General features: G+C 41.0%; 1 protein-coding gene and 1 long non-coding RNA gene across 3 annotated transcripts; one reads left to right on the top strand and one right to left on the bottom strand.

Moving 5' to 3' along the window:
- The first annotated feature begins 3,842 nt into the window (after positions 1-3,842).
- casq1b (calsequestrin 1b) lies at positions 3,843-19,471 on the top strand. Of its 2 annotated transcripts, XM_063900707.1 has the most exons (12): positions 3,843-4,241; positions 14,655-14,687; positions 16,261-16,354; positions 16,955-17,055; positions 17,140-17,251; positions 17,348-17,421; positions 17,510-17,640; positions 17,842-17,887; positions 17,968-18,022; positions 18,147-18,247; positions 18,382-18,456; positions 18,607-19,471. In XM_063900707.1, the coding sequence occupies exons 1-12, from the start codon at positions 4,005-4,007 to the stop codon at positions 18,889-18,891; spliced, it is 1,344 nt and encodes a 447-aa protein (XP_063756777.1). In that variant the 5' UTR covers positions 3,843-4,004; the 3' UTR covers positions 18,892-19,471. The 2 variants fall into 2 exon arrangements, with proteins under 2 accessions (XP_063756777.1, XP_063756778.1); XM_063900708.1 differs by lacking the exon at positions 14,655-14,687 and having other exon boundaries at positions 3,845-4,241.
- A 387-nt stretch (positions 19,472-19,858) lies between these two features.
- Positions 19,859-21,226, bottom strand: LOC134875945 (uncharacterized). Its single transcript, XR_010167309.1, has 3 exons — positions 21,066-21,226; positions 20,775-20,937; positions 19,859-20,592 (listed from the first exon to the last, which is right to left on the bottom strand). It is a non-coding gene; the product is annotated as an uncharacterized LOC134875945 (long non-coding RNA).
- Between the last annotated feature and the right edge of the window lie 903 nt (positions 21,227-22,129).

The raw sequence follows: 22,129 nt of genomic DNA on the forward strand, positions 1-22,129 counted from the left end.
TAAGACTTCCCATCAGCGACCTGCATCTAAACTAAGGAATGGTTCCTGTCATTTCTCCGATTTGACTTTATTGACATATATTTTGTGCATGTAAATGGTCTGCAAAGGCTAAAATCCCTGTGTTACATCCAGGGGGAGTTTCTCTCCCACACACTCCCACCCTTCCTGCCTAAAAAAGCCTCCATCGGACTCCTTTGTTTTCTTCCCGAACGGCTTCTATTGGATAGTGCTCCAACACGTACGTGATAAGGCTAAGGGGGCGGGACATCTCTTAGCAGTTGACCAATAACAACAGAGCCGGGCCAGCTAACCAATCAGAGCAGACTGGGCTCTGGTTTCAGACAGAGGGTGAAAAATAAAGCGTTTTGAAGATTCAAGCACGGAGACATGTCACAGCAGAGGCACTAAATGCTCATTTGAACCTGAAAATGAACATAACAAACCCTCTGGTAAAGAGGCATACATCGAATCTCATTGTTAAACTCCTCTCAGATTTTCTGTTTTTAAAAATCCTGAAAAAAGGAGAGATGTGAGAAACTGGGACTAAAATATAGTGCTTTAATTTGACTCTGTTTTTTCACATTTGCCTTCAAGAGTTACCCTGCAGTTATTATGCAGATTAACAAAGGCCTAGTAATTAGTCACACTGGCACATTTTCCTTCTTTATACTCCCTTATTTAATTCCTCTCTCCGTCTTCACCGTGCTCCTTCATTTCCTGTTCTCTTCATGACTTCCCCCCTCGGCACATTTTTCTATTTCGCCATTACACCTTTCTCCTACACCCCCGCACATCCACCCCCTTACCCCACAGACTCCGTCTCCCTGCGATGGAGGCTTCAGATCTCATTAGTGCCCCGACTCAAGACGTGTCACATTCTCACGGCGGAGGAGGTGACGCATTTCATTCGGATATGCAGCGAGTCGCGGGGAACAGGATGAAGCAATAAGGACTGTAATGTCCTCTTGACCTCTTAAATGAATAATTAAGGTCTCGTATAAAAGCCTGTACCTTTTAATTGATCACTTTCTGATAAATACATGTCATTTTTTTTAATGTATTCATGACAAATTGCACGGTTTTTTTTTCTTACATTTTTTCTGCCTGATGGAAGGACTTAATCTGCTCTCATTTGATTTGATCCAATTCCAATCCCCTACATGAAATGAATATCCTGCTTGTTGGTCTCATCGAATAAAACAAGACGTATCAACAGCACACACACATACACACACACCTGGCACAAGATAGGGTGCTTGTTTGTGGCCCTGTCTCTTGAGGAGAAAGAGGTAATGCAACAGGAGTGAGTTATTGCAACCGCCAGAGGAGGGTGCTGTTTACCTCAGAGGTCACACACAGTTTCACACAGACACATGCATACACACTGCCTTTTAAAGAGTGGGGCCCTGAGCTGTCACAATTCTGTTAATATTTGAGGGGAAAAGTCAGTCAGAGTTCAGTTTTAAACCTCATTGTCGTGTTGATGAATAAAGTAAAACGAGTCTCTTCCTCTCTCCGTCAGCGTGCACTCTCATGGGTCTTTGAAAAATGTAAAACCTTGCTGCTGCCTGCCACTCCGGCCTGCCGTTTGTCAAAAATATTTCATACAGAGTTGTGTAACCTGAAGCCTTTTAGTCAGCCGAGAGAGGGAAAATCACTTCTGTGGGCATAAAGAGAGCAAATGAGGCCATCATCATGTATAATCTGATTCGATGTCTTTATTATATTCAATTATTCGGTGCAATTGGGTTGCATAGATCCTTAATCTTGTTTCCATTGCTTAGTAAAATCACCTTATTCTTCACTGTGAGACACGTTTATAGTTCTTTCTATAACGAAATGCTCTGCATAGATACAGCTGAAATTAAACTTTGGTTTCTTGAATTTTTTTTAGGATATCTTCTAGAAGTCCAAAGTGTGCGGGGGTCGAAAACATTTTGGCTTCACAGTTTTACTTTGAATTATCTGACACAGCAGTTTCACAGGCTAAATATGGGCTGGTTTTGTTTGTTTCCATTATGCTAATGTTGCATTTTTGTTAGGGTTTCAATTAAGCTTGAAAAATAAAGTTGAATTATTTAGTTTTAAAGTCTAAGTAGAAGAAGGGAAGTCTAAAAAGTATTTGCAAAGATGAGGCTCGAGTACGAGAAAAGAAAAAGCTAAAAATATGCTAAATATGCTACCGTTGCATCATGGGAAATGTAGGATTCTCTGTTCTTGAACTTTGTCACATCGAAGCACATTTGATCAACTCTGTAATCCCAGACTTTGACGGACACAATTGAGGAGACAAATATTTTTGAATATACCTCACACTATCATAATGCTCCAATAAAGACCCTCTACCAGTGCCCTGCTCCAACGCCCCACTCCTCACAGACACCCTCACTGGCATCTAAATAAGCCCACACCCTTTCTGACCCACCATGCGGGCTGATCATATTACACCCCGTTATTAATAGCCCCCCACTCCCCTTTCTCATTGTAAACTAATAGCTGACATGATCTCACACTGTCTCCGTGCTTACATCCATCTTTCTCTCCCAGTCCGGGTTTCCATCTCTCTTTTCTCCGCTCAGATCAGGTCCACCAAAATATGCTCCACATGCACAACCTGACGGGTGCAGAATCATGACATACGGTACATGTCGCATCTCATGCGTTTCACATGACAGAGGGAATGACGTCTTTCTTCAATCTGGCACAGAATTAATCTTGACTGTTTATTAATGAGGCCGGGAATCATTGCAGTGTGAGCACTGGTTTGATTATTTAGATGATGATTCAAACACCGTTAATGATTGACAGACCAACAGCCAACTCAACCTCAAGATATTTTCCAAGAAAGGATTGCAATTGTATCAACATTTTATAACTTAATTATTGTTTTAGGCCTGATTTTTTACTATAAAACTACTAAATATTGCTTCCTCAGAAGTCACACAAGGTGCATTGGGTGTATGGTAGAAGCATTTAAGGGCAATCTCTTTGTAACTATTGGTTTTTTTTATATTATGGAAGTTTCAAACAGAGTCAAGGTGAAATAAGGCGGACAAGATTAAAAAACAACCATACAAAATAATTGCTATGTTTTGGGTGGGTCCTGATTTGTTTGTGTCTTGGGTTATCAAAGTTAATTAATCAGCATGGTATATATTTGCATATTTTACGGCTTAAGAAGACCTCGCTAAAACTTGTATACAACATTAACAATAATAAAAAAAGTTATTCAATTTCACTGGGCCTTAAACACACCCCGCCTGTATTTTCTTAAGATGCACACACAAGTGTTTGTCTCTCCGTCCATCTGTGCCCACATCTACCCTCTGACCCTCTGCCTGGACGCCATCTTGTTCCCAGCGCTCTCACCGAGGGCCTTATTTTTAGCGAGAGCCAGGCTCCTCTGCAAAACTTAATATGGGAATGGCATCTTGGAGCTCTTCTTTCCTCAAGCTCTCGTCGTACATCCATCGATACCTTCAGTCCTCCAAGACACTGAGCTGGTATCTGTAGCTCTCCAAACACCCGACACAACCGCCGTCCCTTTTCATAGCCACCGCTTCAAAACAGGTGGCCGTGTGACCTAAGCTCGGCTCCTCCCATGGCACCCCCCATGCTATTTTCCTGACGACTGCTTAGTAGTCACCCCCGCCTACCGCTCTCACTGTCTGCCCTACTTTTTTGGCAGCCCTTCAGGCTTGTGTACTTTCGGACGAGTGGTGATCAGGGTCCCGCCTTCTCGCAAAGCAATTTGCGTCCCTGAAAAAGAGCCCCTCCCCATTTCTTAGGCCAGAGGCGTCAGCAAAACCACGTGGAGCTCTTTTTTTAAGGGGGGGTGTCACTGTGGGACCTGCTCTTCTTTAGCCGGTGGGGAAAGGAAGCGGACATTGTTCCTAACTCTCCCTGTTTGACACCAACTTACCTTAGGGACAACGCCAAACCTCTCAAGTGTGTTTTTCCCCGTCTACTTAAGGCTCTGAGAAGAGGCGTTTTTCGCGATAGCTATGAAGTGGGGTTGGGTGTTTTTGGGGGTCTTCCTATCTTTGGGGACCCTGTCCTGGGGGGAGAAGGGCTTGGAGATCCCAGAGTACGATGGAAAAGACCGTGTCCACGACCTCAGCGCCAGAAACTACAAATCTGTCATGAAGAAATACGATGTGATGGTGATCTACTACCACAAAAACGTGGATGGGAACCGCCTTGCCATGAAGCAGTTCCAGATTGAGGAGCTGGCTCTGGAGGTGGGTCTCCGCCAAAGTGTGACAGGGGATGGATTTGTGGTCCAGGTGGGGGAAGGGTCACAGTATGGAAGGGAAGGGTTTCACATGGAGAATTTGGCTCCAGTCAGGGATTCCTTTGGCACTTTGGGTTCACAGATGTTGACAGGTGAGAAGAAATGCAAACAGAACAAGTGGAAAAGATGGGGTGAGGTCCAGGTGTGTACCTGCCACGTGTGACTGGATAGATGCTGACCTGAAGGAGGTAGAGAAAGGTGGGAACTGGAGACACAGGATGGAAGAATTGATTGGTGACGGCCAATAAATGGCAGAGCTCAGAGTCTTCCGCATAGTTTTTAAGTTGAAATAATGTTGCTTACAGCATTTAAGTCTATCTATTGTGCAAGTTGTTCTTCTCCATGATCTCTGCCAACTAAAGAATCTAAGCATGACTGTACGTCCGGGATTGGTGACCTACTTTACATACCTCTATATTTGAATAGAAATCCTCAAAGTTTGCTTTACAGGTTCAATTGAATCAAGGCGTGTCACTTCTTAATGGCCCTCAATTAAACAGACTATTGTTGATAAAGAAATAATCCGCCATGTGTCATGTCACTCATCACACCTTTAAAATGAGCAAAAGGCCAGAACAGTTTAATTTTATAGAATCTGTCTGCAGATAGGGTGGGTCATATTGAATAGAGCTTGTGGCCAGTTTCTCTGTCACCCTTGGGCATGCAAATGACAAGTGTGTTAACTTCTATGGTGCCTTTTGAGCCTGGAACTTAGTTTGAAATGGCTCCAGTGGTAATATAAAGAGTATGCACGTTCTGGAAACTCTAATTGGATAAATAAATCAGACTCATTACCCTCGATGCACCTGGGCCGCACTGTCAGCCACTGTATTCACCACAGCAATCCTGTGCCTGTCAGAGCAGCAGTGTCTTCTTTCAGAGGCGCAGTGTACCTTACACTAGCCCGCATAAGTCACCTCTGTAAATAGCCCGGGACAGCTCTGCCTGCTTAGCAAATGGCTAAAATGCCTCCTGGGATGGACACAGAGTTTAAGACCATTTCTCACCTCAGCTACTGCTGCCATTGCTCTGTCAGCTCTCTCAGGCAGCACACACTCTTACGTTCGGTATTACGACACACTCACTCGGGTGCAGGCTAGTGTCCTAAACCATCATTTACACACCCAGGTCATTGGATCTGATCAATTTCCTGTCTGTGCAGCCAAGTTGGGCGTGTTGGCAAGAGAAAGAGATGCTTACTGGAGTAGGTCCCTGATGGACTGTTACTGACTTCCTGCCAATTTTGAGCACACACAGCCAATCAGGAAATATTGCTCGACGTGCTAAGAGGGGACGCTTAAAATAGCTGATCATTACCACCTACGAATCAGGAAGTAGGAATTATTAAAGTGCAACACTCAGGGAATTAAAGCATATCTGCCTTTGTTTGGAGCTTACATGTGTGACGTGCTTCTACTTTAAGACTCCATACTGAGTGTATTTCTTGCTAGAGAGGACAAATTGAAGTTATTCTGCCTGTAGCTATTTCCTTGGGTTTTAACTCATACTGCCAGACGTACAGTAAAGTAAATGGTCTGTCTTCATTTTGCAAACCACAGCTTCCTCTTTGATACTATTAGATGGAAAATAAATCAGTCAGGCGCTGCAACAAGTAGAGGGTTTCTTTTACTCAGTGTTGCAATATTCCAGTAAGCACTGTATGGGAAACGTATCACAGGATTATCGAGTTTTAAATCCTTCAGATAATAAACAATCAGTGTAAATGTACACATGATGCATAAAAGGAAAGCATCGAGAAAATATCAGATTGTTGTTTCAAAATTACATTTGTGCAACCGGCAAAGATTTCTTGGTTCATTACGGGACCAATATTGAGCTTACAAAAACCTCATGAACTTACTCAAACAGATTAAACTGCTAGAAGTTGACCTGCAGAAACATGCTCTGTTGATGATACTACTGGCAGTCTTTGTGCTGCATACGGTTCTTGCAACAACAGAGTTAAAATGAAGACATGACAGAAATGTACAGCCAAAAAAAGGTAGAAAAATGTCCAACTCAAAGAGGTTTTGTGATGAAAAGAGACGCCCTGTCAGTGCCGAAATATGCCCGACATGTCCCCTTTGACCCCAGCTGGGAAATATCTTAGTCTGTGAAAAACAATCTAGTGTATCCCATGGTGGGTCCTCATGGCTGCGATAGGCTAACGCAAGGCACACTTTAGACTCCATTGAAAGGTGATGCAATATATTTTAATACAGTAAACCTTTGATGGTGAGAAACTTGAATTAAATGGCCACTTAGCAGACCCTATGATGGCTCAATTCCACTTATGTGCGCCGGTTTCAGGGCACGATATTGTAAATGCTTACTAAATAACATGGTTCACTCATAAACTAAATGGTATGGAGCCATCGTCAGGTGTTTCCCCTTTCTTTGAGAGGCCAAAAGGCGTCTATTTTGAACACAAAACACACTTTACAGTTCAATGAATGAGTGTGTTGTTGTACTCACCTATGTGGACGCGTTTCTCTTTAAAAGCCTCCAAAATAAGCCTCTTTGTCCCAGTATAACCAGTCGTCTCAGCCTCTCTAGAAACATTGTTCTCCTCAAGGTGTTGTAAAACTGTAGAAAAGTCCCTCAATAAATATAAAAGCTCCTCAGGTAGAAAGCATCTGGAGCATCCATCATTAGCATATTAGCAATTAGCATATCCAGCGCTGTCAGTGACGTAACAAAGTAGGTGCGTTTGTTTTGGGCCACCTAGCGCGATTGACGGGTGGGACAATGTTGTTTCTTTAGGAGCAGAGCTGGGAGAAGTATTAAAAGTACTGTTACAAGAAAAAAGTACTGCATTCAAAATGTTACTCAAGTAAAAGTACAGCTGGGCAAAAAAAACAGGAAGTTTTAAAGAACTTTGAAGCAGGTGGGAATAGAGGTTTTTTGTGTTTGGTATTAACATTTAAGAGTCATCATAAAGAAGGTGTTGGATATTAAATCCGTGACAAATCACAATATTCTGAAGCCATCTAAAGACATGATTAGACAGGCACAAAATTAAAAAACATACGCCAGCGGGCTGTGACTAAAATAATAATCACTAAAAGCTGCACTTGTTAAACACATTACAATTATTACATTTGCAATATTAGGAATGTCTATCCTCGTCATACTTTTGTGAACGCTGCTACTTAATATGTTTGTGACTTCTGCTCGGCTGTATATTTATATTAGTTTTCTCTCTCCCAGTTTAAACCCTGACCTTTGACATAAAGCATACTGTAAATGCCCGTACTCATCAATCACCGCACCCCTCACGGCTCAGATTGCATGGATCTTTTACTTGCCACCCTCTCTACCGACAGTATACACACACACACACACACACACACACACACACACACACACACACACACACACACACACACACACACACACACACACACACACACACACACACACACACATTTGTTGCCAAGGTTGCTGTTTACCATTCACTATAGACAGGGACTATTCACGTATGCTTTCAAATGCCCCCTTTTTGCAATTTGATATAAAGAAAAGCGGAAAAAAGGCAGAGAACAACATAAATGTACAGCAAGTTACACTTAAATTAAATATGTTGCATCATAATATTGCATTTTAGCAAAGGCATGATCGTCTCATACTGTGCTGTATGTGAAGACCTCCTTTAATTACTTATTTGAATAGAAAGAAAAGACATTACCATACATTTCAGGGTGTCATCTTTGTCAGCCTACACTTTTAGACTATTTAATGAACAGCACTGTTGAAAGAATAGTAAAGATAGACAAATTATAAAGGCCACAAAACAACACATGGTTGAAATGTTAGAGAAAAGCTAAAGGATATAACTTCTCGGTTGAAGTTTTTCAAAATAAGAATAAAAAAGACATACAGCTCATAGTTAAAGTTATGCATCTGAAACTACTTATGCTTGAAAGTGTATATTGCAGTTAAATGAGTCTTGTTATTCTGTATTAAAACCTTTATTTAATTGCTGAGTGACTGACTGGAGTGGGATTCAATAGCAAGTTGGCTAATGTTGTTAAAAGTTAGTTCAAAGATCATAGAAATGTATAATGATGAGTTTCCGCCTATAAATGTTTCTTCTTATATTGAGTGGAGGCCACTTAAGTTTGTATTTCAATGTGCAGTAGTCCCAAAAAACAACATGAACAAATGCTTTCTGATAAAGTTTCTTCATGTCATTAGCAACAAAGCTATGGAAAAATACCCCATGCTATTTCAAGGCTAGCCGTTGCTTCTGTAAACAGAGCAACAAATCTGACAGCTTTGAAATTTTCAGTCGGCACAAAGTGTAAATAAGGGTCAATTATAACTCATATGTCCTCCAAAGCATGTCCATCTAATGCAATGACCTCACAGACAGCCAGATAGCTTTCATTGACTCGGATTTTAAGCATTGACACGCCACCGATCGGATCTCATTTCCATCAGTTATCTTGGACCCGTCCTCTTGACCCTTTTTACATCTTGACCTCCCGGATTATGTACTTTAAGTTCAAGCCACTTTTGTTTCCTCCAGGATAAACTGTGAGGATGTCCGACATCGTAAAGAGCTCCTTTTACTCCTGGCGCGCGCATGCCCAGTTTCCCTCTTCTCCATCCACAGTTGTCGACACTTCACATCCGCCTCCCTCAAGTGATACCGCTGTCACATAGTGTGAGAGCAACATCGCTCCTTAGTGGATCTCCTCTTACCTTCCCACATCTCCACAATTAACAGTGTGAAAGAGGCACTAAATTAAGATCTAATTTGTCACATGTGATGGCATTTAATGTGGCAGGAGCTATGTTTGGATTAAGTGTCATCGGTTCACACATGCCACCTGTTATTCATGGAAGATTGAGGTTTTGATTTGAGGGTCTCAGCTGCAGTTAAATGTATATATTTTGCCGCCTGGTGCACACACAGTATGGATCAGTGTTAAATGCTTTATGTGATAGTGCTAAGCTATCCCCAAAGTATACACCTCATTAATCACAAGCATGACTCTGCATCTTTGTCGTAGATAATGTATATTGCCCCAGGATACACAGTACAATCTGACACTAGGATATTTTTCTAAAAATTGAGTGAGCTCTCAAGTTCATGAAACTCTACCAGGCATGAAGTCATCTCTCTGGATCCTACTGATGAAGAAAAGATAAGCATGAATTGAGATGTTTTATAAGAAAGTCTCAATGCTCAATGTTGTGATTTTATTATAACCATCCTCTACAGAATACATGTGCACATACGAAATCTAGTTTGGCTAAAACATTTAATGGCTTTAGTGCTCCATCAAGCAGCTGCCGACTCCCAAATAAAATTCTGCTTTTTAGTGGAATCGAAGATGTTAAAATTTCTATAAAAGTTGGTACAAACCATGTCTAGATTAGGGAGGCTAAAGCAAATGATGACACTGTGGTAATTCCATCAAATCCAATTTCCCCAAAAAGAGTCACATTTCTTCAACATTAGCTGAGGAGGGATCTGTCAGCTGCTCCCGACAGTAAACAGGTCAAAATAGTTCCTGTGGTGCATGCAAGAAAGCCAGCATGCTGTTTCTGTCATGCTAAATTTACCCCCACCACCTCCCCACTCACCCCAATGCTGACTGACTGTCTTCATATTACTGTGAACACATTGTGTGGGCACCAGTGCGTTACAGTATGTATACTTTCTTGCCGCTATCATTTAGAAATGACCGTTTAAACCTTGCTTTCTCCCTCAACACATATTATTGTTGCTTTTTTCCTCTTAAATGTTCTCTTCTGCTCCTCCTCTCCTTCTGAAACCCTGACCCTACAACTTAAAACCACCAACTGATGGCCCTGACTACATATAGCACGGCGTATAAGTGCTTAAAGGAGCCTCATTATGCTATTATGCTAGCTTATGGCGCTACTTTTCATATTTGTATTTAGTGTCTCTACTGGGACATTGTGCTGCACCACCTCTTTTCACCCTCTGTCAGAAACCAGAGCCCAGTCTGCTCTGATTGGTCACCTGCTAGAGATGTCCCGCCCCTTAGCCTATCACGTACAATGTGGAGAAGCGCTAGCCAATAGAAGCGCAAGTGTTAAAGGGTGATGTCACTGTGTTATGGAAGTTAACAAAGCAGTCCAATCGAGGCAGTTCACGCAGGGGAGGGAGGAGTGTGTGGGAGAGTAACTCCCTCTGGAGGCAACAGAGGGATATTAGCCTTTGCAGACCATTTACAGAACATGCACTTTTTTTTTTATAGCACATTTAACGTCTAGACTTATCTTGAGAATACGTCAAATAACATTACATATCTCAATGACTTTGTCCCCAATCAAATCTTAATAACTTCAGTCAGATAAACAAAGCTGCCGTCTTTCCAAATATGTGGTTTATTTAACACCTGCTGGCTTTTTTTTATGACTCACAAAAACAAGCTTGAGAAACGCAGGAGTTTATTAGCCGCGATCGTTGTGGGACGTGTTCACAAAATGTGGCTTGTTGCTGTCAAAGTGAGTCATTCACAGATGGTCCCGGACACTTCTGCCCTCACAGTTTGTTGTAGTGAATCAGTGTGTGTGTGCCTGTGACACTTCTAAAAGCTTTTCATCACAAGAGAAGACCGTTTAGTCCAAAGATTCAGGGAATAGGATTTAATTGAAAACTTTTAAGAAACACAGGCTTATATTTCTGTGCAGAATCCTGGATGGCCTCCTTTAAAGCGAGTCACAGCATTTGTTTTAGGCACTGTTGTATCTGAATCTTTCATGACCGCCCGGGCGCAGTGTTATGTAACGGCCTGGTGTTGAACGTCCTGATGTGTTACAGCAGACATTATTAATTTACCATCTGGCTGGAGGCAGAGCTGGCTGAACTTCTAATGTTGCACAGACCCCAGGAAACCAGTCGTGATGCTTTGAAAACCATTTGAATCATTCTTCATTTTACAGAATCAGGAATTATTTAGGGTTAAATGTCAGAGGATCATTTGTTGAGATGGGTTTTAGTATGGACATATCTTTTCAAATGTATAATTTGACTTAAAACGAAGAATGCAACCATTGGCTTCTAACATTTTGGTGTTCTACACTGAAAAAACTGAAATACCTCAACATAAATTCATCATAAATGGGCTTAACTTTGCAACATACATTGCCATCGGTTTATGTGCATTCATGGCACATGTATAACTATTGCACACAAATATAGAGGCACTCTCCTCCACAGCTCTGAATATTTATGCTTTTGGTCACAAATATTACTGACAACAATGCTACCTGCAAAGCTAGCTGTTTCTGCAGCTGGTGTGGAAGCGGTTAGAATACGTGTGTGTGTGTGTGTGTGTGTGTGTGTGTGTGTGTGTGTGTGCGTATGTGTGTGTGTGTCTGGGGTCTCACTGAGTGACTCACATCAGACATAAGGTGACGCACACATACAAATGTGTGACTCATGGACTGCTCTGTTATTCAAACACACGAGGCCTACAACATGCAAAACAACAGACTCTGATTCAGACCGGTGAAGCGGCACTGCATGTTCTTTTACGTTAATCAGCTTTCTTCAAAGTCCAAGGACTGGCTTTGTTAGGGTTAATCACAGGTTGAAGTATATATATACAATAAATGAGGCTTGTGTGTCAAGTATTTTGTACTCTTCGTGTATTTGGTGTACCAGAGAAAAACGTATTCTACTTTTTAGACATGCTTTACTTGACTGATAGGAAATCAATCAATTCCTGTTTGCCTTTTAGTGTTGACATTAGTGTATGGTTAAATACAGACTATCGATTTGTATCTTTTCATCTATCATTGGTCTAGGTTTAAAGGGGATTTGCATCATGTGTATAGCGAGGAGATAAAAGGTATTCCTTTTTATACCTGTGTTTGGATAATTAGGGATGGGGTTAGGGTTAGGGTGGCCGTCCTCTTTACAAATGTTTCGCGTAGACAACGTTACATTCCCCCAGTTCTCTTTGGAGAATGTGTGCATTTTTAACAGTACTTTCGTGAGAATTGGTCATTTTTGTTCACTGTGTGTAACAAAGCATTGAGGCACTTATTCTACTGCAGTTTGATTGCACCTCATTTCTATATCTGTTCAAACTTTATCATCTGCCAAATAAACGCATGTAAAGTTGAAGTTACTTCTGAGAACTTAAGCTGACTGCACTGTTTTCTGTCCAACCTGTGTAGAAATCAGTGTCCAGTATCAATGACAGCTACATTGAAGTCCACTTTTACCAAACAACCAATACATACACTAGGGCCAACTTGCAAGGGCCAGTGTTGAGTAAGCATGTCGGCGGCTACGTTACAAGAAATGTGACATCTCTACTTTACTGCGACCCCTCCACCTTCTTCTAGCTCATCATTCTGTGCTACCGCCAAGTCCAGCAGCGACCCCGGGGAATGTTTTTGACAACTCACCGTGGCACCCTGCCCTCATCTTGGGTCAACCTCCAAGCTGACACTGACTGGGCATTGGGAGACAGAGCCAAGCAATGACATCTCACTTGGCGCACAAATCGTACACTTCTGGACGGGGTCGGGATGATAGCGAGGGAACGGATGAGGAAAGGTGTCCAGAAAGGAGAGTTGTTTGAGGGGAAGGACGCAACGAAGAGGAGATGAAGTGCTAAGTCGCGTTTCGAGTGTCATCTTTCATTCATCAGCTGAGTCTGCCTTCCCCTCCTTCGCTTTCCACACCCATTTCTACATGTAACGGATCTTCTTTTCCTTTCTTACACGCCCTTAAATAGCTGTAGCACTCCCTGCTCTGCCTCCACCCCACTGCAAGCACCGAGAACTTCACCTCTTTTAAAAATACCCCACCGTCACTTATATGGCCATGCACTGTGGTAAGGGAGGGGGACAGATTAAAAAATTCAATCTGGAATTACAATTGTTTGCAGTATTGTTTGCACTGTGCGATCAATTCTTAAAGATCAACCTTGCAGCAGAGAAATGTTTTATTTTCAGGTTGTTGTTCGACTTGAATTTGTGTCTGTTGTGTTTCTCTATAACCTGACACACTTCTGCTTCCAGGCGGTGATTGAACATATCTAATTATTCAATCACTGATGCACGCTACACTCAAAAGTATTCAATAATCCTTTGATATCTTGTGTCAAGCCCTATTCACCCTCGGCTAGCATTACCTCAGGACCTCTTATACTGATCTATAGACTAAAACCCATCTTTGAAGATTATTTGTTAGTAATTAAAACACATTTCTATTTATTAAAAAGCATGAGGATTATCTGACTGAGGTTGGAGGGACTCCCATCCCAACATGTTCATTTATTTTTAAATATAAAAGGATTCACATGTTGTTTGCTGATAGACCATGAGGTCCCGGGGTTATGTTAACCCAGTAACACTTTACCTTAAATCTACCTATTATCATTCACAAGCAGTATACAGATATTTAATAAATGGTTTGTATGTATTGTAAAGTCATTAGTTGGCAGGTGTATTTTAAGTCCCATACTAACAGACAGTAGATGAAGATGGAAATAGATACTACGATAAATAAAAGAACATTCATAAAGTACGGCCCTCTACTTATTAGGTGAACACTATAAGTCAGGGGTGTCCAAACTTCTTTCACCGAGGGCCACATACAGCTATATTGCCTCATAAGTTATAAATAAATCAATCAAATGTAGGTAAATTATGCTTCCAGCCTATATAACAGCTCTTCATAGGGTTTCATTTATTGAGTCTGTAGTTCCTTAAAAGAGGAGCTTCAGATTGCTTGAAATAAAGAGATATATGAAGGGCATTTTTCAAGTTTGTTGTGTAAATAAGTTGTTTGGCTTTTTTCTCATCAACTTAGATTGGTTAGAGCCTTTTTTGAACTTTAATTGACTGAATTTATTGGTAATTGGGCTTATCAACACATGAATACTACTGTGTATTATATGTTTACATATATATTTAAAAAGTACACTATAAGACAAGCACAAGTTTCTTGTGTGGGCCGTATTCCATTATACTTTCTGAACTCGTGGGTCGCATTTGGCCCCCGGACCATAGTTTGGACACCCCTGATATAAGTGATATATGTGTTTAAATCACTCATACTGTAAGTGGAGGCTGCTGTATGAATGTATAATAAAGGAAATGATGATAAAACACAGTCTTAATAATGCAAGAAGCATAGAGAGGTTTTAACCACTTATTATATATGAGCTGATTCTAAATGCTGAATAGGGTTAGGTCTGAGGTGTTACTTGTGTGTGAATGGGGTTTTTAATAACCTGAGTACATTTTCCGTGTTTAAGTTTGGACCTATTTTGTCTCCTGTGAAGGCCACTCCGATTTGTTGTAAACCCGGAGGCTGTGACTATTGTGCTGTGCCCTAAAGCGTTACCTCTTCTTGCAGTTGACCCCAGACCTAGCAGCAAATACCTTCCAGGTATGTTAAAGGTCTGCCTCCTTGTGCCTGTGAAGCTGGGCTGCGAAAGAACAAAAAAACCACAGACTCTTCTGGCGCTGACAGTTCTCTTCCACTCCTTGACTGCAGTTTAGTTTTAACACAGGTGAAATTACAAGAAGCAACAACCAGAGAGACTGAACTGCTTTCAACGTCCAAAGAGAAAGGGAAGATAGTTCCTTAAAAATCTAACTTTAGCATCCATCCATGCTTCCATCCATGCATCCATGCATCCATCCATCCATCCATCCATCCATCCATCCATCCATCCATCCATCCATCCATCCATCCATCCATCCATCCATCCATCCATCCATCCATCCATCCATCCATCCAGCCATCCATCCATCCATCCATCCATCCATCCATCCATCCATCCATCCATCCATCCATCCATCCATCCATCCATCCATCCATCCACCCATCCACGCATTATGCAACCATAGAAGATCAATTCACCTATTTTTCTCCTTCTACTCGTGATGTCTTACAGTGCAGTTAGTCTTGGATTTATGTCATAAGTTAATCAATTCTATTTTGGATTTGTGCTGCTCAAAGCATTGATAAATTAGTGTGTGAGAAACTCAATAGTCCCAATAAAAACAGCACAAATGACAACACATTCACATGTATTGTAATGTGTTGGGACAAAAATCAGAGAAATGTATAAGATTATTAATGTAAGTATATTATTATCCATCAGCTGTTACATGCCAATTAACCTGCTTTAGTGTTTCAAGGCAATCTGATTAACTGGATTAGATCAAAATTGACCTTGAGTCGAATCATGTCTGGACTCTGGAGATCCAAATAATGAATGGCAATAAAGATAACGTCGCACATATTATACTATCCTATTCATACAGCGCGGGCTTTATTTTGCTGGTGCTATTTTGCAATGCTGCTTTGCAAGGCGCTAAATAACGCTTTTGACTCATCATCCAAAGTGTAACCTCACATTCAAAGCAGCTATCATCCTTCCATAATCTGCAATCGCTTGGCCAATAAAATGGAGGGAAAATAAGCACTGAAACCGGAAACCGGTAGTGTGTTTTTTAAGTCGATCTTTGAGCAATACAGCCTGTTTATTACTCTGCATAAGTCTGTATATTTACAGTACATATGCGCATGTATGCAGCGGCCAAAGTGTGAGCTCCTCTCCTTTCCACCACACCTGTTGCAGCGTCTCTTCCCTTGGACATAGTTGGCTCAAGTTCTGCCCCTCTTGTTCTTCTGGAAAACCCGCTGTCTGTGCTCCTCTCACGCCGGCTATGAGGGCTGTCAATTGTTGGCTTCAGTTTCACTCCGATTTAGAAAGTGCAAGGCAGCAATCCAACGCTTTTGCTTTTAAGGCTTGGAAAAATAAGATGCAATGTCAAGGGGTTGCTCGTGTAAATGAAGCTAAAAAAGTCTTTTCAATGAAGTTCTGATACAAGGAAATGTCTATCAGGGATGGACCAGTCGCTGAGATCAGTCGGATATCTAATCGTGTGATACTAAAAATACTTCCTTTATCTCCCCCATTCCCCCACCTTTTCTTTCTCTTTTTGACTAGCTTGCAGCCCAAGTTCTGGGCGATTTTGATGATGAGGACATCGGATTCGGCCTGGTGGATGAAAAGAAGGACACTGCTGTTGCTAAGAAGCTTGGTAAGTTTGCCAATCACTGACAGAGACCTTGAAAACATTGTGTAGTTGTCAACAACACCCAACAAAAGAATATCTTCGGCGAAGCCTGAATCATCTCTTTCAATCACCACTTTTTCCTCAGGGTCTCTCATTGTGTTTTCACTGAAGCAAATTAGGCAGATTTATTTTCAAATAAACACAATCATTAATCATGAAATCAGTATTCAGGGGTCCAGTGTTGATGATATGCCTTTTTAATGTGGGGTTCTGTAGTCATAAAAGACAGTAGATGAAGAAAGTCTGCCACCAAGTGTTGACAAAAGATGTCACAGCTTCATTGAATCAACAGCTGGTGGAAACCTATAAGCATTACTAAATTTCTGTTAGAGAAATTAGGTGTTTAGCTACGTTACATTTGTCTTCTTCTGCAAATATTGCTCACTTTAAGAGTATCACCCACATTTTAATATTCTAATAGCAAGCGTATTAAACATGCTTATCAAATAGTTCCTGTGCAACTTTACAGCAACAGAACTGTATCAATTAAGGCTTATTTTATTAACACTAACACCATTTAATGTCCAAATAATCCTTGTGCTGTAATGGCTTCTTTCTCTACAGGTCTGGACGAGGTGGAGAGCATCTACATCTTTGCTGACAATGAGATCATCGAGTACGATGGAGAACTGGCGGCTGACACTCTGGTGGAGTTCCTCTATGATGTAAGTCTTCTTCTTCTTCTTCTTCTTCTTCTTCTTCTTCTTCTTCTTCTTCTTGATATATGATATAAATGTCTCTTGATCTAGGTGATCGAGGACCCCGTGGAGATCATCGACAACGAGCGCGAGCTGAAGGGCTTCCACAACATCGATGAGGTCATCAAGCTGGTTGGCTATTTCAAGAGCGAGAAATCTCCTCGTAGGTTGAACAATATGATCTAAACACTGAGCAGATGATTATAAAAGAAACTGCTTCTCTGAGCTGAAAATATGCTTTTCCCTCTGCTCCGTCCAGACTACATTGAGTTCGATGACGCTGCTGAGGAGTTCCACCCCTTCGTCAAATTCTTTGCCACATTCGACCCCAAGGTTTCAATTGTTTATTTGAGGATTTACAAGTTGTGTTAATAAATCTGCAGTGTGCTAGCTAACATTGTTTGTATTGTTTTCTGTTCAGATTGCCAAGAAACTGCAGATGAAGCTGAATGAAGTCGACTTCTATGAGCCTTTCATGGAGGAGCCCGTCACTATTCCAGGAAAACCCTACATCGAGTCTGAGCTGGTTGAATACATCGAGCAGCATGACAGGTGAGAGCCTGTGTGGTAGGAGGGCTAGGTAATGCTAGCTGTTGGCAGCCGGTGTGTAGAGACAGCAACACATAGCTAACGCTAAAGGGGGTAGCATAGAGTTACAGTACATTATTGCACCTTTCAGTTAAAATGAGGAGGAAAATGATAACGTTATCATGGCTTTTCTATCATTTGATCTTTGATGTTTGAATGTTTCAGGCCCACACTGAGGAAGCTCGAGCCTCACAGCATGTATGAGATCTGGGTAAGAGATCTTATATTTATAATCAGTCAAGTGCAAAGATAGAACATCCTTGTCTAATCCTTCTTTCCGTGGATTCACAGGAGGACGATATTGACGGAGAGCACATCGTTGCCTTTGCTGAGGAAGATGACCCCGGTACATTTATTTACCCAAGTGCCTCTTTATTTGCTATTGCTATATGGGATTGAATCAGCAGGACGATCAAATATATAGTACATTTCTTTGCACAGCATACTTGATATTTAAACTTTTTCTTTAGATGGTTATGAATTCTTGGAAATCCTGAAGGAGGTGGCACGCGAGAACACAGATAACCCCAACCTCAGCATCATCTGGATTGACCCTGACAACTTCCCCCTGGTACGAATATCTCTCACTTATTGGCTAGCACGTGTTTTATGTGTTAAGCTGTCGTGTTTGTTTCCTTATGTCTTCAAAAACATAATTGCACCAGTATACCTGAGCCTTACCATTTGTCTGTACTTTTCTTTTAGCTGGTGCCATACTGGGAGAAGACCTTCGGCGTTGACCTCTCTTCTCCTCACATTGGAGTTGTAGACGTTGAGGATGTAAGTGACCTCTTTAAAAAACCTAAAATGATTAACTAATGTCAAGTTTTATTGAATTTCAAAACATTGCACTGATGCTCTCTGAATGTAAGGCTATGTTACCCCCACTCTGAGCTTCCCACTGAGCTTTACTGTGACTGTCCTCCGCAGGCTGACAGCGTGTGGATGGAAATGGACGATCAGGACGACATGCCCACAGCTGACGAGCTCGAGCAGTGGATCGAAGACGTTCTGTCCGGAAAGATCGACCCAGATGATGATGACGACGATGAAGACGATGATGACGACGATGACGACGACGATGATGACGACGACGATGACGACGACGATGATGACGACGATGATGATGATAATGATGATGATGAAGACGATGATGATGACGATGATGATGACGATGATGACGACGATGACGATGATGATGATGATGATGAATAAATGTTTACTACCATCTTTCACTTTACTTTAATGGAGCCAAAAATGGCCAAAACCCAAAAGTAGCAGTTTTTTTTTTAGAACATCTTGCAGCAAACACATTTTGCGTAGTTTGCCTCCTATATGGATTTCTGTAAGGGACAGACATAATGACCCTATGGGAGTTTTTTACCGTGAGTCAGGGACGGAGATTGTTACGGAAGCAGAGGATGTGCACAGGGTGCAGCTGAAATGTTACTGTTACAAATGCTAAAATCTCACCTCTGTGGTTCACAATGAATGCGAGCTAGGAGGCTAACAGAGGTTAACCCTCCTGACATGTCACAACCCGGGGTTCACCTATTCTCTCAATTTCTCCAACTTACTGATGTTCTGATTCAATGTCATGTTTTCTACTTGATGGAGAGAAGAAACAAACTCTCGCTCGTACTATTTTCAAAGTGATTACACCTTAACTCACTGGACAGTCTTAAGATTATTACAATCTTGGAAACTATCAAGAAACCGGAAAATGAAAAAAATACAAAATAAATTGTTTCTGCTCTCATATTAAAAATGAAAGTTGAAAATATTTTAAAACCAATGTTGTTTGATGTTGTCATTTCTATGGGAAAATCACTACTTTTATTTCTACTTTTACGGTTGAACAGCTAATGAATAACTTACTTTGTTTACACACAACTTGAAGGCAAACCCAACCCTAAACCTGATATTTCTGAGATACAATATCATATTTTTGTCATAGAACTGGTTAAAAAACTGTAACTGTAGTCTTACTTCTAAAATATGGCCATATTATATTCCTATTTTTCCATTTACTGAACAATAAACCACATTTAAGGCCTGAGAGTGTTGATCTCATACATCTGCCTTAACACTAAAACAATGAGCTGAAAGTCTGAGTACTTAAAATATTCAGAGGTGGAAATGTTTCTGTAAAGCACAAAAGACCATATTATTCATCAACATGTTGATTCATGCAGCTTCAAGCTATTTATTTGACAATATTTAAAGCAACACCAACAGGATTTCAATACAGCTTCACAAACATTTTCAGAGAGAGTACACACAGACCGACAATTATCTGGATTGACACTTCACCAAAAATGGAAACCAACAGTTTAATATGGACAGTCAACCAATTAACTTTGAGGTAAGATGACAATACACTTTCAACAAACAGGTGTGTGTACAGTTTCTGATTGAATTGAAATTAGCCACACGTTATAATGACCGAGGTCAATAAGTAACAGGTGTTATTGTGCAGCATAAGAACAAAATAACATGTTTTCATGTAAGCAAAAAAGGCCTAATTAAGCTAAGCTAGACAGGGGTTAAGAACTGGAATACAATGTCTTCTAACCCTCTAAAACGTGTCTGCTCTTCTAAGAACGACAGGGTTGAGCAGTCCAATTTGGCTTTCTCCTGTCAGACCTCTCAAAATGGGTAGGACGGCATTGGTTATCAACTTTATTACAAAACACAATCCCATATTCTTGGCGAGTGGATATAGCTGTTACCTTGCAATTGTTGTTGACCTTGATATGGTAAAGGGTCATGGGTGAGTCACTGGTGCAGGACTTCCCAATGTTATTACATGTATAGTGCAGCGGTTGGCCATAGCCCTGACAGATCTTTTCGACGGTTTTCCTCACCATGAAGGTCTGACTAGGTCTGTTGCAGAGACCATACTTCTGTATGTACCTGTTTAAACAAGATCATTGTTTCAGTGCAAAGTAAATGGCATTGATAAAGAACAACACTTACAACTGAATCAGTAGTGTGGTACCTGAATGAAACAGTCCTTCCTTTAAATGCAATAAATATGAATCTCCATCTTATGCAAACGCATTTCTAATATTTAATGATTTAACCATTTAACTCACCCTTCCCAAGAAGTCTTATCATCTTTCTTAACTTTCTCCAGAAGGACGTGTTTGCAAAGAAATTGTTGGTATGGATTTAGGTTGTAGTAATCATGACAAGGTATACCAAGAGAAAGGGCAAGAGTGGTCATGACGATGGTAAAGACAGCGATGGTCATCTTGTCTACAGCGGGAGAAAGAGGAATATAAAAGCAAGAAAGGTTTTATTTGTTAATGTATGAACATACAAAAATGTATTCATATATAAATTAAAAAACGACATATAGTCTTCAATAGCTTTTTATTACTAACCTGTTTGTCGGCGAAGGAGCGAGCAAAGTTCTGTGCCACTTCGATCAGTCAGCTGAGCGATGGAATCATCTGGATGGAGCTGCTTTAGTAGTTTCTAAAGAGGAAGTAGCCTTGTTGTTCATCTCCTCAAAGAAGCTGAGTCACTTTGTTCTAGTGAAAGTATTACATAATAACGCGGTTCCTCTCATCCCCTGCCTCGTCACATAGTTAGAAGGGTAAGAAAAACAAGCCCTTTGTTGTCGAAGGATGTCTAAACCCCTTTGAGGTTAACCCGTTGCTACCAAAAGACCAGGACCGTTGTTGATGGTTGGAAGGGTTAGGGTTCGTGTTAGGGTTGGACGGTAGATCGATGGGAAAGTACAAATCTTTGCCTTCTGGCTCAGCTTCGGCATCACCAAAATGGTCCAATACAACGCTCCCACCACTACAAAAACCGAGCCAATTCACCTGTCCATTTCGCAATCCGACTACCCTCAACGTGGAGAAGATCCCGGATAATAAAATGTGCTACTGGAAGTAAAAAGAGTGCAAACTAAAGGTTTATGAAAGATGGATATGGTGAAATGAAACCTGCTACCTTAGCTTTTAGAGGAAATGCATTACCACACTGTTAAAGATACCTAGAGAAAGAGACATTTACTCAGGGTAAATCATCTCTTTCCTTTCTCATGGTCTCTCCTGGTGTTTTTACTGAAGCTTATGATCAATATTTTAAATAACCTATACGTAATGAAGCAGTGTCCTGTCATATCAGCATAGCATTAGCATACAATCAGTATTTAGAGGACCAGTGTTAAGTGTAACAACAGATAGATGGACAATATCTGATTATAAGTGCAATTTAGTAAGGATTATCCAACTGAGCAATGTCTGATGGTAAATTACTTGGGTTCTGTAGACAGTAAAGGAAGAAAGTCTGCCATCAAAAGTTGACCAAAGATGTCACAGGTGCCACAGATGGAAACCCATAAGCATTACTTATTGTGTGTGAGGAAATACCAGGTGTATATACAGCTTATGTTACATGCTGAAACTTTCCTTCATTTTCTATCCTTTTTAGAATT

This window comes from Eleginops maclovinus, chromosome 14, assembly GCF_036324505.1.
Source record: "Eleginops maclovinus isolate JMC-PN-2008 ecotype Puerto Natales chromosome 14, JC_Emac_rtc_rv5, whole genome shotgun sequence".
Taxonomy (NCBI): Eukaryota; Metazoa; Chordata; class Actinopteri; order Perciformes; family Eleginopidae; genus Eleginops; species Eleginops maclovinus.